Source organism: Nerophis lumbriciformis, linkage group LG08 (assembly GCF_033978685.3).
Source record: "Nerophis lumbriciformis linkage group LG08, RoL_Nlum_v2.1, whole genome shotgun sequence".
NCBI classification, from domain to species: Eukaryota; Metazoa; Chordata; class Actinopteri; order Syngnathiformes; family Syngnathidae; genus Nerophis; species Nerophis lumbriciformis.
In genome coordinates, this window is record NC_084555.2 from 35652501 (window position 1) to 35673809 (window position 21309).

Consider the following 21309-nt stretch of genomic DNA (forward strand, 5'->3'; position numbering starts at 1 on the left):
GGTTCGCAGCTGAGTGTGAAGCAACTGGGATGAGAATCAGCACCTCCAAGTCCGAGTCCATGGTTCTCGCCCGGAAAAGGGTGGAGTGCCATCTCCGGGTTGGGGAGGAGATCTTGCCCCAAGTGGAGGAGTTCAAGTACCTCGGAGTCTTGTTCACGAGTGAGGGAAGAGTGGATCGTGAGATCGACAGGCGGATCGGTGCGGCGTCTTCAGTAATGCGGACGCTGTATCGATCCGTTGTGGTGAGGAAGGAGCTGAGCCGGAAGGCAAAGCTCTCAATTTACCGGTCGATCTACGTTCCCATCCTCACCTATGGTCATGAGCTTTGGGTTATGACCGAAAGGACAAGATCACGGGTACAAGCGGCCGAAATGAGTTTCCTCCGCCGGGTGGCGGGGCTCTCCCTTAGAGATAGGGTGAGAAGCTCTGTCATCCGGGGGGAGCTCAAAGTAAAGCCGCTGCTCCTCCACATCGAGAGGAGCCAGATGAGGTGGTTCGGGCATCTGGTCAGGATGCCACCCGAGTGCCTCCCTAAGGAGGTGTTTAGGGCATGTCCGACCGGTAGGAGGCCACGAGGAAGACCCAGGACACGTTGGGAAGACTATGTCTCCCGGCTGGCCTGGGAACGCCTCGGGATCCCCCGGGAGGAGCTGGACGAAGTGGCTGGGGAGAGGGAAGTCTGGGCTTCCCTGCTTAGGCTGCTGCCCCCGCGACCCGACCTCGGATAAGCGGAAGAAGATGGATGGATGGATATATATATATATATATATATATATATATGTATATATGTATATATATATATATATATATGTGTATGTATATATATATGTATATATATATATATATATGTGTATATATATATATATATATATATATATATATGTATATATATATATATATATGTGTATGTATATATATATTAGAGATGCGCGGATAGGCAATTATTTCATCCGCAACCGCATCAGAAAGTCGTCAACCATCCGCAATCCACCCGATCTAGCATTTGATCAGAACCGCATCCGCCCGCACCCGCCCGTTGTTATATATCTAATATAGACGATGCAAGGCATTAGTGAGGTTATAAAGCTTTTGCCTGTTAAAGAAAGGAGACTGATCCAATGCAGCACAGACATTCGCGTGCCACGCTGTCACGACCCAGACGCACACCAGTGCGCAATCATATGGGAGCCGCGCTGAGCGCACCTCCAAGCGCGTCTCGCTGCCGGCGACGGCCGGGTATATGGGCCCGACGCTCCAGCGCCATCCATTTTCAGGGCTAGTTGATTCGGCAGGTGGGTTGTTACACACTCCTTAGCGGGTTCCAACTTCCATGGCAACCGTCCTAGCTGCTGTCTATATCAACCAGGGTGAGCCCCACCCCTTTCGTGAGCGCACTGCGCGCGGAGTGACCCCTGTTACGCGCCCCCGGCAACAGGGGTGGCGGGCAGGTAAGCTGCGCGGGCGGAGCGCGCGAAGTGACCCCTGTTACGAGCCCCCGGCCACGGGGGTGGCGGGCAGGTAAGCTGCTTACCTGCTGCGCGTGACGCCGGCCGCGACGAAGGCGGACGAGGCGGCGTGTCGGTGCGGTGGGCGCGGTGGTGACCCTGGACGTGCGTCGGGCCCTTCTCGCGGATCGCCTCAGCTACGGCTCCAGGTGGGGCCCTCTCGGAGGAAGGGACCTCGGTCCCGGACCCCGGCGAGGCGTCCCTTCTCCGCTCCGTAAAAGTGTCCATCTCTTTTTTTTTTTTTCTTCTGTTGTGGCATATGCTGCAGGTGCCTGCTCGTTTTTCGTATGTGGGTAACAACATTTAACTATGTATATATATTTCCGAATTGGTTTAACTGCCACCCGCCTGAATCTATTTAAAATCTAATTTTTTTTTATTTCAACCACCCGACCCGACCCGACCTGCGGATAAAATCTAATTTTTTTTAATTCCATCCGCCCGATCCGCGGATAATCCGCGGACTCCGCGGTTGTGCCCGCAAACCGCGCATCTCTAATATATATATATATATATATATATATATATATGTGTATATATATATATATATGTGTATATGTGTATATATATATATACAGGTAAAAGCCAGTAAATTAGAATATTTTGAAAAACTTGATTTATTTCAGTAATTGCATTCAAAAGGTGTAACTTGTACATTATATTTATTCATTGCACACAGACTGATGCATTCAAATGTTTATTTCATTTAATTGTGATGATTTGAAGTGGCAACAAATGAAAATCCAAAATTCCGTGTGTCACAAAATTAGAATATTACTTAAGGCTAATACAAAAAAGGGATTTTTAGAAATGTTGGCCAACTGAAAAGTATGAAAATGAAAAATATGAGCATGTCCAATACTCAATACTTGGTTGGAGCTCCTTTTGCCTCAATTACTGCGTTAATGCGGCGTGGCATGGAGTCGATGAGTTTCTGGCACTGCTCAGGTGTTATGAGAGCCCAGGTTGCTCTGATAGTGGCCTTCAACTCTTCTGCGTTTTTGGGTCTGGCATTCTGCATCTTGTGCTCTAAAACTTGCTGGTAGACGGCTGCGTTGACCCTGGATCTCAGGAAACAGAGTGGACCGACACCAGCAGATGACATGGCACCCCAAACCATCACTGATGGTTTGGGTTGGTTTGGTTTGCATTTCCTTTGGAAATCGAGGTCCCAGAGTCTGGAGGAAGACAGGAGAGGCACAGGATCCACGTTGCCTGAAGTCTAGTGTAAAGTTTCCACCATCAGTGATGGTTTGGGGTGCCATGTCATCTGCTGGTGTCGGTCCACTCTGTTTCCTGAGATCCAGGGTCAACGCAGCCGTCTACCAGCAAGTTTTAGAGCACTTCATGCTTCCTGCTGCTGACCTGCTCTATGGAGATGGAGATTTCAAGTTCCAACAGGACTTGGCGCCTGCACACAGCGCAAAATCTACCCGTGCCTGGTTTACGGACCATGGTATTTCTGTTCTAAATTGGCCCGCCAACTCCCCTGACCTTAGCCCCATAGAAAATCTGTGGGGTATTGTGAAAAGGAAGATGCAGAATGCCAGACCCAAAAACGCAGAAGAGTTGAAGGCCACTATCAGAGCAACCTGGGCTCTCATAACACCTGAGCAGTGCCAGAAACTCATCGACTCCATGCCACGCCGCATTAACGCCGTAATTGAGGCAAAAGGAGCTCCAACCAAGTATTGAGTATTGTACATGCTCATATTTTTCATTTTCATACTTTTCAGTTGGCCAACATTTCTAAAAATCCCTTTTTTGTATTAGCCTTAAGTAATATTCAAATTTTGTGATACACGGAATTTTGGATTTTCATTTGTTGCCACTTCAAATCATCAAAATTAAATGAAATAAACATTTGAATGCATCAGTCTGTGTGCAATGAATAAATATAATGTACAAGTTACACCTTTTGAATGCAATTACTGAAATAAATCAAGTTTTTCAAAATATTCAAATTTACTGGCTTTTACCTGTGTGTGTATATATATATATGTGTATATATATGTGTATATATATATATCCATCCATCCATTTTCTACCGCTTATTCCCTTTGGGGTCGCGGGGGGCGCTGGAGCTTATCTCAGCTACAATCGGGCGGAAGGCGGGGTACACCCTGGACAAGTCCCCACGCTATATATATATATATATATATATATATATATATATATATATATATATATATATATATATATATATGTGTGTATATATATATATATGTATATATATATATGTGTATATATGTGTATATATATATATATATAAGTCACAACAGGCACATTCATAATAACATGTAACGATCACCATTACGTCAACAACAACTACTACTAATCATGACAGACTTCATGAGAGCCAACAATGACTACTTTGGGACAAATGTTGATCCATACAACCTTATATATTTTTGAGCCTGAATAGTTTTAGAAGCTATGCGCTATACAGATGTAACTAAAGTAAAACACTAAGCATGATATAGCAGTATTGCTAAGTGCTAAATAAGAAATACAAACTGACTATATTGATACAATCACTTACTGTACAATGTCTGATCTGACTGGGCTGCCGACTGACGGGATGTTTATATATTCCTGTTTAAACGAAGAATTAATCAAACAAGCTTCTTTTCATGTCTTTCCTGCCATCTTTTGGTCCAAATTGAATGTCAAAGTTGACCAAATTCTCTTGGTTTATGGCCACAACCTTCTACAATACAGGTATGATTTATAATCTAAAATTAACTTTTACCAACTCAGGCGATGCAGCAGCTCACCCGCTCAGTATGTCAATAGCTGCGTGAGCTAGTTACCGCTCTGTGTTCACAGCACCACTAAAAGTACTTCCTCAGCGTTAACGCTTATAACAATATCGCTAGTACTTGGTTAACTTGCAGTTCACTACATGTAAATAGACTATTGTTGGCAGTTTATGGATGTGTTTTTATAGAGGGCTTTATGCGCGCAATAGATGACTCCCATTAGGGCATTTTTAGCCACCCTATACTTGCCGTATATTACAAATTAGAATGCATAAAGAAGAGAAGGACATACAGTATGTGTTCGTGTCTTACATAATAATTGTGAATGATAGGCAAAATTCCAAAAAAAGTGCAGTTCCCCTTTAAAAAGTTTTACTGGAATGCACGTTATTTATTTACTCAAAACTTGGTAAGAGTTTTATTTAAAGTCTAATGAGAGTTTATTTTGAAGTGTAATTTGCTAGAAAGCACACCAGTTCGTCTCCTCTCTCAATTTTGCATTGACCTATGCATTGACCTGATCACTGACCATACAACAAACTGGCCGCCTTATAAGTAACCATCCACGGTCAATGTAAAGGAGCATACACCTCTGTGTATATACATTATTAATGCAATTTTTGTGATTAATCACAAGAGTTAAAGGGGAACTGCACTTTTTTTTGGAATGGTGCCTATCGTTCACAACCATTATGAAAGACATGACGATTTACGGATTTTTCAAATGCATTCTAACTTGCAAATAAACGTAGATAAAAGTCAGCTTACAGCGAAGCCATTGGGAGGTCGTCTATTCCGCTCATAAAACCCAATAAAAGAAAACGTGGCTTGAATATTATTCAAGTATTGGTGATATTGTTATTATAAGCGCTAACGCAGACAAACTATTTCTGGCGGCGCCGTGATCACAAGCTTGTGTGTAATGTTTACATCATCGTGCATCTCACCTGGATAGAAGGCTTTAGATGTATTCCCACAAGTTGCTACACTTTGACAGCCAAATTAGACTCGGAAATGATGAGAATGACACAAAAAGACGCTTGGTCCCGTCTCTTCGTGAGGATTATGAGTAATCCTTCATCTAAATGGGAATATATGAGCATCCTAGCAGTCTGTATCCTAATGAAAGCAGACATTGTACAGTAAGTGATGTTTCATTATGTTTGTTGACTCTCATAAAGTCTGCAGTGAGTACTAGTCAGTGATGTTGTTAAAAAAAAGAGAACGTGATGCGTTTTTAAATGAATGCGCCGCGTATGCTTAAAGTGATTAAAGCATACGCTTTAATTATTTAACTAAAATAATTAAATTATATTATAAATGTGCCCGTTACTACATTACTTGTATACTTACAGCATGTACCGGTATATAAAACCCTAATGGAGGTGTTTGGATGTTTTTAGGGGCTTTATGTGCAGAATAGAGCTGCTCCCATAGGCTCCATTGTAAACGGACCCTTCATCAAATGTATTTAATATTTAGAATGTATTAAGAAACAAATTCCATCCATCGTCATGTCTTTCATAATGATTGTGAACAATAGGCAAAATTCCAAAAAAAAGTGCACTTTTCCTTTTAATTTGTTATTTTTGAAAGCCCTAATTTTTTTAATGCAGCTCTTCTATTGGTTATTGTTAGATTATACACTATATTTGTACACAATGAAGTGACTGTTGTTTGTAGGATTGATTGTGGAATATCTCTGTCATTTTCATGGGTCATTTTGTGGTTTCCAGATTTGCAGACGTTAAAGCCAAAATTGCAAGTAAGTTCATCACATGCTTCATCGTGAACAAAGATGAGCTCTAAAAGGTTATTTTGTGGGCAATGTTTATTTTATTGTTGTCTTCAGGTAAGTACCATGACCTGGAGCGACAGTTAATCCAGGAGTTCACTGCTGCCCAGCGCAGGGGCGAGATTGGACGTATGCGGGAAGTGGCAGCAGTTCTCCTACATTTCAAGGTACGGTAATCCCACGACGTCATCCGTTTTTCATCAGTTAATCTTCATCGTAAGCATTTATAGATGATCGTTTCCTGTTTGGTAGGGATGGGCGATATGACCTAAAATATGTCGCATTATATATTGCAGCCTTCTGCGGTATAAATATATATATTACAAAATATTATTTGGCAGATTAATTATAATAGAACCATTTAAAAACAAGTTAAAAAGGCTCCTAATTTGGCTGCTCACATTTGCAATACCATACTGTGTAATTTCCTGTTGTATTATTTTCGCAAAATTATTATTAATGTACTTGCTAAATCACTGTTAACAGCTGGTTACTGTATGTTGTAACATGGTCCTATGTACTAAAATGTACTAAGCACTTATTTGTATGTTGTTTGGGTACTTCACACTAGATTTAATTTACTACAAATTTGGGTATACCCATGCTTAAAATTTTCAACATCAATAAATGATTGAATTTTTCATTGCAAATATAATCAGACAAAACACAGGTTGGCGGTGTAACAATATCATTTAAATATTGTAATTATTTCCTACCATTGGGCCTGATTCAATGTCTATTGTTTTTGTCTTTAAAGTCCTTCCTGAGTTTGTAAACAAAAAAACGATTAAATATTTGACAATAAAAAAAAATTGATTTAATCACTGTCGTGTTGATACTGATACTATACTTGGTATCATACTGTCGATCATCCCACCTCTGTTTACATTTAAGCTTAGCATTTAGCATATCCTCCTCGGCTGTGTAGAGTAGCATGTTTAGCCATTCCTCATCCTCCAGTGATGATTCTTGTTAGAAACATAGTTTATTTACCACCATGGAGGTGAGAATTAGTGATTTTGAAGCATCTTCACACTGTGGAGAAACGCATTTGTTGCTGTTAAACATGTGGGACTCAGCTAGAATGTGTCATCAATATGAACTCTAACGTCGGCCAAATTTGTATGATTAATACCGTTTATCGTCTATATCGCCCAACCCTACTGTTTGATAAAGAACAATTTCTTAACAAAAACACTTGTGAATCTTTTTCAAGGGCTATGCACACTGTGTGGATGTATACATCAAACAATGTCAGGAAGTAAGTCATTTTTCCTAAGCTTGTTCATCAGCTGGAGCAAACATTTGCATTAAGCTTGTATATCTGTCCTAGGGTGCCTACATTATGAATGATGTGTTCGAGGACACAGCCGTCCTCTGCCAGCGGGTCAACAAACAAGTCGGTGAGGTCTTCAGCAGCCCGGAGACCGTCATGGCTAAACTTATCCAAAATATCTTCGAAAACAAATTACAGGTACCTCCTAATGTCTTCAGGTTGTTGGAAGAACTGTCCTCATTTGACTTGTTTGTGCAGGCTCATGTCCGGGAAAAGCTGGACGACACGCGGCATTCTGATGTGGAACAATACCTCAAAAACCTCTATGACCTTTACACTAGGTACAGTAAGTCACTGCTCTTCTTAGTTCTTTTTTGTGTACACAGAACATCATGTTTTTACTGTTCATCCTAATGCTCTAGAACTACCGTGTTGGCCCCTAAGTTGACTGAGTTCAACCTGGGCTCTGACAAGCACACCTTCCTGTCCAAGCTCATCAAGAGCATCTTCTCCTTCTACCTGGAAAGCTACATTGACATGGAGAGGGACTACCTTCGCAGTCGTGGCGCCATCATTCTGCAGCGCTACTACGACTCCAAGAACCACCAGAAACGTTCGATTGGCACCAGCAGGTCAGATTACATTGAATCTTTTATCCCCTTGTGCACACCTGTAACTTGAGCACATTTTGACCATTGAATATACGCTTCGTTGCTTTCCAGGTATGCATTTTGCCGGTTTTAGTTGCACACGCCGGCTACAACGTCTGACTTCTCCCCCTGCAGACCCTCTTGCGTAGCATTATGTTCACCTAAAGAAAAAGCTAACTTCCAAAAAAAAAATATCCTCCCGGACGGAGCCACTTTACAGGCTTACACACTCACCCACGCCTGCCCCCTCCCCCTCGTTGCAAGTCTCAAGTTGTATGTAGTAATATGTACCGTATTTTTCGGACTATAAGTCGCTCCGGAGTATACGTCGCACCGGCCGAAAATGCACAATAAAGAAGGAAAAAAACATATACGTCGCACTGTATAAGTCGCATTTTTGGGGGAAATTTATTTTATAAAATCCAACACCAAGAATAGAGATTTGAAAGGCAATTTGAAATAAATAAAGAATAGTGAACAACAGGCTGAATAAGTGTACGCCATATGACGAACAAAAAACCAACTGAGAACGTGCCTGGTATGTTAACGCAACACATCATGGCAAGAGTCATTCAAATAACTATAACACATAGAACATGTTATACGTTTACCAAACAATCTGTCACTCCCGATCGCTAAAACCGATGAAATTTTCCTCCCCGGTGTCGCCTCTGGTATGTCCTTTCTTTCTGCTGCTCGATTGCTGTTCTCTGCTGCATATTTCACTACGTCCAGCTTGTAATCTGCAGTATATGATTTCCTTTTCGGTGCCATTTTTGTTCAGCCCTTCTCAGTTTTTATAAGTTACCGCCAATGTTGAAATGATCCATTTTTATAGCTACGGACGTAGTAGCAGGTAGCATCCCATGACCCACAATGCACTTCTGCCATGACCCACAATGCACTTCTGCCATGACCTGCCCCCGCATAATTTCGATTGGTTGACGTGTGTGTGACAACCGCTGATGTGTGTGTGACGATTGCTGACATTTGCTTCGTCTCTTCCGTGAATTAAGATACATAATATTATTTGATATTGTACGGTAATTTGTTAATAATTTCACACATAAATCGCTCTGGAGTATATGTCCCACCCCCGGCCAAACTATGAAAAAAACTGCGATTTATAATCCGAAAAATACGGTATGTGCTTTGCTTGAAGTATTTCCTGAGCTCTAACTACTCACCTAGAAGTTTAGTTTGGGACTTGCTTTTTCTCCTGCTCCTGCCCCATGTTTACCATTTTTCTTTACTTTTTCCACGGAGCGCTGCCCATGTGGCGACTCGATCAGTTTTCCTGTTGTTTCCACCCTGTTACTGTATGTCTATTCTTGAATGGGTTTGTACTGAAAATTTCATTTTGTTGTTCTTTTTAAGTGCAATGAAACTAAAGTACCATCCATCCAACATTAGCTTTGTGTACATGGACTAAATGTATATAATCTGATAATCATTCGGATTAGAATGTTCCTGTGTACATACACTGAAAACATTATCTGACTATGACATGCAGTTTCATGCATCATTTCTTAAATCGGAATACTTTACTTTGACATGCGCAGCACACATCCTAAACGGAAAAGTGTGTTATTGTTTGTGCTACGGCGCCATCTTTTGGACAAGTTCGCTCACTGCAGGTGCTGAAGAAGTAGACTTCCACTATAAACAAGCATGGCTTTGTGCATTTCTGTTCGTTAGACGTTATCACAGTATTTATTTATAATGTTTCCTTCTGTTCACGACTTTTGTTTTACCTCTCTTTTTGAAAGGTAGCTGTTCTGTACCATTTATGTTGCGATATTTATGTTGTCGCACGTCTTCATGATACAACATTCTGTTTGTGTCTGAGGCTAGCAGTTAGCACTTGAAATAGTTGTAATGTCGTGAATAAAACAGCTCATTAAGACGACAACTGGATCCCTTCTTTTATTGTTACATCGACACATGATGCTCCAGACCATACTTTTGTTTTTGCTAGTCTCGTTTTAATGCAACAAACTCAACAACGTATAGGGCTACTTATGTACATGTTAAATGTGGGGAGACAGCAACAAGACAATCGTTTCATTCCGAGACTATTACATTTAGTTACCCTCTACCACCAAAGTATAACTGACATCAAAGACATGCACAGTAAGGATAATTCCAACCTGAATTTTGGAAGATGTGTTTTCATGGGCTACAATCCAAATTACTATTGGCATAAACCACACGTCTCGATCAGAATGAAACTTTGATTCGAACGTGTGTGATCGGGTCAGAATACTCAAAATGCCGTGTTTACATGAAGCATTTTTATTCTGGCTAGGCTTTTAATCCGATTTAATGTGTCCATGTGCACATAGCTAATGTTTCCTGTTCCTCATTCAGAGCCTCTGTGGATGTATTTTCCTCTGATTTTAGAAACGACTGTTGTAATGCACAAATTAGTTCCAGTTGTAATAACACTCCCTTTTTCTCTTTAAATACCATCATACGCTCACAACAAAAGAAGCTAATAAGCTAAATACTGAACGGGAGCTGTGGTTGATCACCTAAGGCCTGATTTTTATTGGCCCGTGATACATTGTGTTACTGTAATTTTAATAAAAATTTTTCATAATTGGTAGATCTGTACTGGCCACATGCTGATAGGACTGCAGCTATCGATTATTTTGTTTGACTAATCAGATAAAACACACTTTATAGCCTCAATGTGTATTTTAGCCTCCTAGTCACGTCCGTTGTGTCCTTGAGCAAGACACTTCACCCTTTCTCCTGATGGGTCCTGGTTAGCGCCTTGCATGGCAGCTCCTGCCATCAGTGTGTGAATGTGTGTGTGAATGGGTGAATGTGGAAATAGTGTCAAAGCGCTTTGAGTTCCTTTAAAAAGGTAGAAAAGCGCTATACAAGTACAACCCATTTACCATTTAACCGAATGCAGCTGAGATAGGCTCCAGCACCCCCCGTGATCCCAAAAGGGATAAGCGGTAGAAAATGGATGGATGGATGGATGGTTGAAGTAAACAGAGATTTTTCTGTTTGCCATAACCTTATTTTTTCTTAATACATGCATAATTTCAACATTAAAAAATTGCACTTTTAACATGTGGTTGCCGCAGCACAGATCATGACACCCACACAACAGTGGCCGTGTGGAATTTATGTCCCCGTATTTAGAGTTCCGGGGACTCCATGCGATTCGGATTTTCTCAATTCTAATAGTTATACTCGATTAAGCGTGAAGCAACAGAATATGAATGAAAGGTTTTTCTTATACGATTAACCATTACAGTCCTAGATACTGATGTTAAAGTGTCCTCCTACAGTATACAAGAGCTAAAAGAGAGGATCAGACAACGCACCAATTTACCACTGGGCCCTAGTATTGACACCCATGGGGAGACATTTCTGTCACCAGAGTTGGTGGTTAACCTGCTGCAGGAAACCCGGCATGCTTTTGAGAGGTGCCACAAGGTGAGCCCACTATCTTTTTTGCAGCAGTGTGTCGATATTACATACACACTCTTGTTGTTTTCAATTCATGACTTGTTTTCATTTGTGACGATGCAGCTTTCAGATCCTGCCGACCTGCCCAAGAATGCCTTCTCAATCTTTCTGCTGTTGGTTGAGCATCTGTGTGTGGACCACATTGACTATGCTTTGGAGATCGGCCTCTCTGGTACAATCACCTCAGGTCTTTTAGGTGTTTAGGCATTATTGCCTACAAATTTAATATATTGAGTTTTTCACAAATGATTTATTAAAATATTTTATATCTACTTTTACAACGATAAGTTCAAATGACAGAGATAATGCAAAACAAGTTTTACTTTTATTTGATCCAAACTTAACAAAAGTAAAATATTTTGTTCCCCTTGAAAGTAATGTGGCAGCTGTTCTTCTCTTAAAAAATACACTTGGTACTCTGAAAGGAGACAGACTTGTTTACAATCACATTAAGTCACTGCCTTAGTGATTGTTCTCTGCCGTGCTCTTTTTATTCATACGTGATGTTTTACGTTAATGATTCTACCACATTAAACTGCAATTTAGCGAGAGTTGGTTAGTTGTAGCGGCTTTGTACCTCTCGTGAGGAGTGACATACAGTATCTCCCACTCGGCTAGATGCTTCTGTTTTACATGCTGGAAAAAGTTTGTTGCAAAGGGCTTTAGACAAACTTTGCAGCGCAAAGTCATTTGTTCACACACATAAACCCAAACCACTGCCGATACTATACAAAACAAAGCTCTCGTTACCGGTTGCCATGTTGTAGCTGTGTGTGCATCTCAGTAAATGAAACGAGGGAGGCTAAAGAAGCTCCTGGGGGCAAAACCTGCTCCATATCAAAGAGTGGAAAAAACGAGATTGTTTAAATTTTTATATCATCCTAGCAAAAACCTGGATTATAATAATAATAATAATAATAATAATGGATTAGATTTATATAACACTTTTTAAGACAATAGAAGCACTTAAAAGAGAACTGAGAACTCATCATTAATTCACTCCACATTCACAATTATGGTGGTGGACTACATTTGTAGCCACAGCTGCCCTTTGGTAGACGGACGGAAGCATGGCTGACAATTTGCACCTCCGGCCACTCCCACCACTACCAAACATTCATTCACATTCATAAACCAGTGTCAGCGGCACTGGGAGCAAGGTGGGTGATGAGGATGGTGGAAGCTGGAATTGCGCTTGGAACCCTCAATTTGGTGGCACGCCTGCGCTACCATCTGAGCCGTCCGAATTAGTGGAATTGATCAATATAATGCCCAGGCCTAATGGGTATGCTAAATAATGCTTGAACCTGCCCATTGAAGGACTTCCTTTATTAGGCGTATTACTCTTATTCCTTTCACTTTAAACATCACAGTTTTAGTGATTAGCTTTATTGGGGTCTGCATTGGGCAGACCTTTTAAATTCATTGTATAATCGTTTTCTCTCTCTCTCTCTCCCTCTCTCTCTCCCTCTCTCTCTCTCTCTCTCTCTCTCTCTCTCTCTCTCTCTTTCTGTCCATCTTTCTTTAATGCAGCAATCCCCTCTGCAGATGCCAAGAATGCCAATTTGTACTTCCTGGATGTGGTCCAACAGGCAAACTCTATATTTCACTTGTTTGACAAGCAGTTTAACGACCAGCTTATGCCTCTTATAAGGTTGGTTAAAGGTTAAAGGGTTTATGATATTTAACTTACACTCACTGGCCACAACGTCGCTGTATTTAAGAATACTGCTCTGACAAGAAGTTTTGGTTAGCTTACAAAGAGGAGTAAAGTATGATCTTCATCAATGTAAAGTAAATTTAATAAACATTGTTTTATTAGTAGTGCATCTCGTGTATTGGTTTGTATTGCATTGTGCACGTGTACATGATGAAGTGGTCAGTGAGTGTGAATTATAAGAGATCATTAAATAACTAATCATTTAAACGACTAACCATTAGAGGTAAAAAAAAAAAAATGACATCTCAAATGTTTCCGTTTTGAAATCCGTGCTTGCAGTTCATCTCCAAAGTTGGCAGAGTGTTTGCACAAAAAGAAAGAAGTGATAGAGCAGATGGAAGTGAAACTGGACACAGGAATAGACAGGTCAGTGTGTACTAACCAACAATCTTCCTTTGAAATGCTGCATGTTCGTGAAAGATGTGGTTCAATGCTGCAGAACGCTAAACTGCATGGTGGGACAAATGAAGCATGTCTTGGCAACGGAACAGAAGAAGACTGACTTTAAGCCGGAGGACGAGAACAACGTCATGATCCAGTACACTACAGTAAGACACGGACAGGCTAATTGAACCGTCAACCGGGCTTTTTTTTTTTTTAAACAACCTTCTCTGCCCTCTTGTAGGCTTGCTCCAAGGTTTGCGCCTACGTCAGTCGGCAGGTGGAGCACGTGCGAAAGTCTATGGATGGCAAGAATGTGGACACGGTGCTGACGGAGTTGGGCGTTCGCTTCCACCGCCTCATCCACGAGCATTTGCAGCAGTACAGCTACAGCTCCATGGGAGGCATGCTGGCCATCTGCGACGTGGCTGAATACAGACGATGCGCCAAAGACTTCAGGGTGAGAGGGGGGCAAAGGTCCAGGGCAAAACATGGCCTTTTGTACAAATATTCTACTGTGCAACAGTGATTCTCTACTAGGTCCAGAACTAAGGATTATTTCAATTTAGAATATTTAAAATTGCATCACTTAAAATCCACATTCTCAGACCTTAGAACATGCACACATTTCAAGGTGTGCCAATCAATCTGCCACTGATCAGTATCAGCCAATTTCCATGAAAAAGTAAGTGCCAATTAATGCCTTTTAAAACCAACCACAAATACCTATCCCCTCTGGCTGAAACTATTTATTTTGTAGACCCCAGCTGACAAGCGGCTAGCAGCAAATAAAGTGTCTCCATACACATCGTGGAACTTTCCCCTAAGCTAATAAGAATCACCTGCATTTCTTAGTATCTTAAGTATTATAATCTATAAGCTATTCATTATTACTGGAAGACAATTCTGAACATGTTACACACCGAGAGCAAGCCAGAAGCATCCGTGCTAATACTTAAGCTAGCTTAATCAACACCAAGAAACAAGTGCTTAGTAAACTTTAAAGTGTAGATGGAAAAGAGGTGCAGCAGAAAGTAAGCAGTCGCTGTATTTATAGGAAATAAATATACTGTATTGACGCCACGGATGGCCGCCACATTACTGTGCCCTCTAGTACTTGCTGCTTACATTAAACAAAGAAAGGACAGTCTACCAAGTCAAATTCCTTGTGTGTTAAATATATTTGGCCAATAAAGATGATCCTGATTCTAAATTATTATTACAGTATATAAGTAAGGAGGAGCAGGCAGCAGTTTAAACATTCACATTCTCTCTGTAACATGCAGCAAGAACTTATGTCAGCCAAATCAATGTATTATTCTCTTTCTTAGTCTGCTACTTTTCAGCGCGTCAGATCTTCCTCCCTGTTCATCCAATTCACACCGTTCAAACTTCAAAATGTTCAGCCCATCCAGGACTCGCAGGCTGTCCTTTAATAGTTTTCTAAAAATTCTTAGATTTTCTAGAATTCAGTTTTTACGAGAAATGTTTCTCATTGAAAAGGAATGGGCCATTTTTCACACCTCCACTGTTTTCACATTTTTCAACCGATTCAAACCATTCCACTTTGAACACTAGAAATTCAAGATTCCCAGAATTCCCTTTGTCCTTTCTGCTTCTCCTTCCACATTTTTCCACCACTTCCAACCATGTGAACCATCAAAACCATCAAAACATTCCACATAGTCAGGACATCAAAGTTACCTATTTTGTTACTTAAATAGCATATGCAAAAAATAAAATAGCGCGTACTATGAGTGGGCGTGTTGCGTGTGACCTACTAACACTGCATGTGCAATTGAAAAGTGGTGCAGACCGTCTTATTTAAATGAGGATTTTGCATGCATACGGTGCTTTTACCACGGAGACGATCATTTTCTTTACGTGTCACCTGTGTGGGATGTGTTGAACCAGCAGCATACATCTGTAATCTGTAACACGTTTTATGATTCGCAATCTAGAACAGAAACATATGCACGATGACACTCTGTGACACTGTTCTTTCACTTTCACATTCAGTGTATAAGGCTGTGGATGGCATCACCAGCGCATTCGTGCATCTGGAATGACTCGAAAGCAAGAACATGCATAATGAAATAGGTCTTTTCATGTAGGAGGTTTATTATAGTAATACATTTCCTAAAAAAAAAGAACAACATGAAAAAAAAAAAGCCAGCAGATACCAAAATTTATCAATTGAATTCATTTTATCAGCCCCGTTAGTCATGGAGCACCAATCAATTATAAAATGAAATTGCTGAATAGACTGTTTGCTGTAGTATTCCCAGATTACCAGGAAATGTACCCTTACAATCATGGATTTTGTTACTTAAAACCATCTTAGAAGTATGATAGATGTTCTCCTGTTAGCATGTTAATATTAGCATACTAACATTAGCATGCTAACATTTACTTGGCGCCATCTTAGAAGTATGCGAGCTGTTCTACTGTTAGCATTCTAATGTTAACATGCCAACATTAACATACTAACATTTTATGCTAGTACTTGAGCTAATGTTGTACTTTTTAACCAAATAATCATGGATTTCGTTACTTGTTGCATCTTAGATGTATACCAGCTGTTCCCCCCGTTACCATGCTAATGTTAACATGCTAGCATTTTAGCAAATTTTTTAGAATAAAACCTAATAATCATGGATGCCGGTACTTTGCTAATGTAAGCATGCTAACGTTTTTCTGTTCGCATTTGAGATAACTTTGTACTTTTTAATCAAATAAACATGAATTTCGTTACTTGCAGCCATCTTAGAAGTATGCTAGTTGTTCCCCTATTAGCATGCTACCTTTGTATACTAGATTTTAGCTAATGGTATACATTTAGAGCTAATAATCATGGAGTCTGTTACTTTGTATCCTCTTGAAAGTATGCTAACTCTTCTAGCTATTTCAACATTTAGCATTTCAAGATTCATGCTACATTTCAGTACAACTTCTGCTCTTTAGCTTTTAAACTATTTTAACCTTCAAACCATTTCTACAGCCATTAGCGTTTCAATTCAGCGTCAGCTTGTCAACATTCAAACTATTTCAACATTCAAAAAATTCCTACAATCAAATCATTTCAACAATTAAACCATTTCAACATTCAAACTGCTTCAACATTCAAAGTATTCTTACATTAATTATACATTTTATCAGCATTTCAGTTCAGCTTCAGCATTGGGTCATTCACATGCAATTTCTACATAGATTGCTTCTTTTAGTTTAAATATTGTGTTCATATTGTTAAATTATCAATAGCACTTACCATAAATTAAGTAAAAAATGTACAGTTGATACATGTGATCGGTATCAGCTGATCTCACTCATGGAATATCAGTGTCAGAATCCTTGACTGCCTTAATTAAACACTGATCAGCACACATTTTGACTCTTAAATAAGCTTGTTACTTCCAGTTGCTACTGTCCAGTTTTCATTTAAAGGGGTCATACTATGATTTGTAGTTAGTAGTCTAGATAACATGTAATGGTGGTTCTTTGGTCAAAATCCTGCATAGATTATGTTTTACAGACCGCCTTCAAGCCACTTTCTGACCGTCTGTTCAGGATGTGCCGCTTTGTTGTCCGACTTATTTTAAGTGCCTCCACTTCGATTGTGTGGTTTTCCCGTCAGCCATGTTGTAGTTTTTAGTGCTTCCATATGGAATTTACTGACAGATATAGGTTCGAACTATACTCTACTTTGTATTAGAAATGGTAACAGCGTGCGTGTGCATGTAGGAGACCGAGTGCCCCACAACAAGAGGATAGAGGACTCTCACTATCATGTTGGATCCACTATGGACTGGACTTTCACAATATTCTGCTAGACCCACTCGACGTCCATTGCATCCGGTCTACCATAGAGGGGGGTCGGGGGTTTTTCATTGTCATTCTCATTGACATCCCACTGGGTTGAGTTTTTCCTTGCCTTATGTGGGATCTGAACCAAGGATGTCGTTGTGGCTTGTGCAGCCCTTTGAGACACTTGTGATTTAGGGCTATATAAATAAACATTGATTGATTGATTGATAGAGAAAAAGAGGGAGCTTATTGACTACGGCGTCGTACTACAATGGCGGACTCGCGCAAAGCTCTTCGAGTAAACGGCTGATGTCACCAATGGTAAAAATGTCACAAATTGGGCAAATAAAAAAAAAAAAGTATGAGGAAGGGCAATATTGTTTTATAAAAAACTCTGCAATGCCTCCATGGTTTGATTTCAAATGTTCACATATGCAGATCCCAAATACACAAAAGCAAGTACCAATAGCAGGTACTGTACCAATTGGTAAGAACAGTTGGTTTTGCATAAGTGGTCCCCTTTAAGTCTCTCTCTCTTTGGCACTCATCGAACTCAAACTCCTTCCCTGTCTCCCATGGACATACACCTGTTGTTTGTTGACTTTTGTTGAACTGATGAGCACTAAGGTCGCGTAACAGAGACACACGTCAGGCTTACACGCACATGCATCTGCGTGAAATACACGCTACACACACATACCCCAACCCCATCCCACACCTTTGACGCTTACCCCACGTGGTATGACTGAAAACGGATCAGCGCCCCTAGTGACTGTGAGCTTCAGGCCGGTTGCCCACCCCCTCCCCTCCTGTTGCAAGTCTTTAGTTGTATATCGTAATATGTATATGGGCTTTGCTATCAAGTTATTTTCCTTATTGCCCTCCCCAATAAGAGCCCAGTCATCCACCTTTTTCCCACCTTTTACAGGGTGCCATAAGTACCTGTTCCCGTACTGTTACCCTGTACAATGTGTGTCTGCTCTTGAACGGGTTTGTGCTAAAAATTAAATTTTCTTGTGCTTGAGCAATGACAATAAAGATCTGTCCTTCCTTCATTCCTCTGAGGCACAGCAATATGCACCTAAGGTTGATTGACAAGCTCTCTGCGAATCAAAACACTCCTTTTTATAAATTACTCCGGCAGCTGCCACTCCTGGCAGGTGCTGTGCACATTCAATTCATTCCAGTCAAAAGGTAGAATTTAGACATAGCGCTCATCTTGTTAGCCACTCGTCAAAGTTCCTATTCATCTGTTTGATGAGTGTTACAACCCGAAACATACTGGTATTAAAAAGAAAAGGATCATAAGAAAAATAAAGATTTTGCAGATAAAAAAATACATTTAGATCGGTAAAAATCTATTTTGTGTACCATGGCAAAGGTGACGGCGGAGTATGCATACAATGTCTTCAATGTTGGGAGGTGGGTATTCAAAATATGTCGCTTATCTCATCTTTTGTGCTTTTTTAATGTTGCATTCTGGAAGATTTCTTCTTACACGTGTGTCTGTCCTGCAGATGCCTTTGGTGCTGCAGCTCTTCGACACTCTGCACGCCCTCTGTAACCTCCTGGTGGTCGCCCCTGACAACCTGAAGCAGGTGTGTTCAGGGGAGCAGCTCACCAACCTGGACCGCAACCTTCTGCACGCCTTCGTCCAGCTCCGAGTGGACTACCGTCCAGCCCGACTGGGCCGTCACTTCAGCTAATGACTGGACCAAAACACCCACCTTAATGGCCTCCGTCCAGTACCGCTGTCATGCTTCAGTGAGTTGATGCACTTTGGAAATAGACACCTCTGCTTTAGAGGATGCAATATTTCAGACTCTCCTGGGAAAGACACCACAGACATGGTGGCTACGGCTCCTTGAATGTGGGATATTGTGCATTTTTCTCTCCATGTTGATTTCTTTCAAGACGTTAAAATGTGTATTGACTGTTTTTAAATACTAATCTAGCAGCACAGTAAATGGACATCATGAATTATCTACCAATGTACAAAAACATTATTTTTGATTGTGCCAAATCTAAACATTCTCTGGCTGCTCTTTTGCACCAACATAAACCCTAAAGCTGCTTTAAAAAGGAGCACATCTGACCCAAACTAACTCGTCAGGGACAGAGTCAGCCCGTGAAAGCATGCGATAGAGCTCCGTCTGGATAAGAGAGACACATGACCAACTCTCCGACCTCTGACCCTTGAGCACAAAGCACAGGTCAAGATGCCACTGCAGTGAAGTGAGATCCAAACTATAAACCGGTCTGAGAACCTCTCCAGAGGTTTTGGGTGGTCTGCTGTGATGGGTCACTGAGTATGTGTGACTGTAATTGCTTGGATCAACACTTGTCTGGATGTGCAGTGTTTCTGGGCCAGGGGACATTGAAATGTTGACCCCCTGTGATTAAAGAAACACACCAGGGAGGACTTCTTCACACAGTCTTTTTTGCACTACCAGAGAAGACAGACGATACCTGCTGCCTCCGCAGAGATGTACTGCTGTTTACGTTAATCAGTGACTCATTAAACAAAAAAACATTTTATCTTTGCCCCTATATCCTTCAAGTCGGAGAGGTGCTTTATTATGTGTGAATGTCACTTTCAAAGTCTCCGTTTCTATAGAAGTCATCAAGTATTCATGGGAATTCTTGCCACCAGAGTGAAGTTCTTTCTTCGACTTGGGAAAGAGAGCGGAGCCAGAGGGGATTAGATATCTCTAGCTTGATGAATTGTGTGCAGCAGTCACGGACGGGTGTGAGATAGAGACGCCTGAGAGCTCTGTTCCAGCTGCGGCTGGTCGGCGTTGTGTAGACGGCACACACGGCGCTGAGCGTGTCCAAACAATATAATTAATTAGGCTAATATTAATATTATCAATGCCACATGAATTCAATTCTCTCTTCCCTAATCACAACCGAATAGCTTGTAAAAATTATTTTGTTAGGCCCTGATGCAAACAGAGGGTCTCTTCCAAACATTTGAAAACTATTTGTTTTTCAGGGGCGATTAGCGTGAGCGATGCAGGATGGGGACGAGGGAGGGATGCCGGGCCAGGGATGATAACGGGTGTGGGGACCAAGCACGGCATATGAGGTGGGCTCTGTCCCCAGGGATGTCCCAGCACGAGCACATTGAGAGGGAGTGATGTATTTTTTAGGGGGCGGTGGGTGTTTGAGCAGGTGGAGGGGATTAGTAAAAGTGTCAACACTGGAGAGCTGGATAAGACTGTCCTCTGTTACTTGTCAGTTGAAGCGGCATACAGTTTCAAAGATGGCCGCTCATACAAGCCATACACTGAAGGGGAGGAACTGACTTCTGTTCTTAGACTAACATCGCAAACATGTGCAACCTTCATGTAAAGAAACCTCACAACAATTGCATCACAGTAATCCAATGACCCAAAAAATGCAATGTATTGTGTGATCTTTACGGCGTGGCGCAGTGGGGAGAGTGGCCGTGCCAGCAACCTGAGGGTTCCTGGTTCGATCCCCACCTTCTACCAACCTCGTCACATCCGTTATGTCCTTGAGCAAGTCACTTCACCCATGCTCCTGATGGGTCGTGGTTAGGGCCTTGCATGGCAGCTCCCGCCATCAGTGTGTGAATGTGTGTGTGAATGGGTGAATGTGAAAATAGTGTCAAAAGCGCTTTGAGTACCTTGAAGGTAGAAAAACGCTATACAAGTATAACCCATTTACCATTTATGGCATCACAATCTTTTATAAGTTTGTTATGAGTCTCTTGTTAAAGATTTACACACATTGTCTCATTCAATAGCATGAGAAAATGGTATACCTTTGACTGGCAATGTACATGAAAATCAAAGTCCACATTAGACCATTTCAATTATTTTTAATTATCTCTATTGTTAACTCTGGAAGAAAGAACCATATTTGGTAACTTGAGAAATATCATTATAATACTGTTTAATA

The 21309-nt window shown here is 41.0% G+C and overlaps 1 protein-coding gene across 1 annotated transcript in view; it reads left to right on the top strand.

The window, feature by feature from the left end:
• exoc5 (exocyst complex component 5) overlaps positions 1–19920 on the top strand; it is a 33522-nt gene extending 13602 nt beyond the window's left edge. The window contains exons 6-18 of the mRNA XM_061968796.2: positions 6004–6032; positions 6120–6229; positions 7279–7323; positions 7396–7536; positions 7597–7679; positions 7761–7970; positions 11297–11444; positions 11541–11649; positions 13011–13131; positions 13477–13563; positions 13637–13745; positions 13823–14038; positions 18900–19920. Of these exons, the coding sequence (XP_061824780.1) occupies positions 6004–6032; positions 6120–6229; positions 7279–7323; positions 7396–7536; positions 7597–7679; positions 7761–7970; positions 11297–11444; positions 11541–11649; positions 13011–13131; positions 13477–13563; positions 13637–13745; positions 13823–14038; positions 18900–19088 (1597 nt within the window). The 3' untranslated portion in view covers positions 19089–19920. The remainder of the gene's footprint in view (positions 1–6003; positions 6033–6119; positions 6230–7278; positions 7324–7395; positions 7537–7596; positions 7680–7760; positions 7971–11296; positions 11445–11540; positions 11650–13010; positions 13132–13476; positions 13564–13636; positions 13746–13822; positions 14039–18899) is intronic.
• Positions 19921–21309: the final 1389 nt, after the last annotated feature.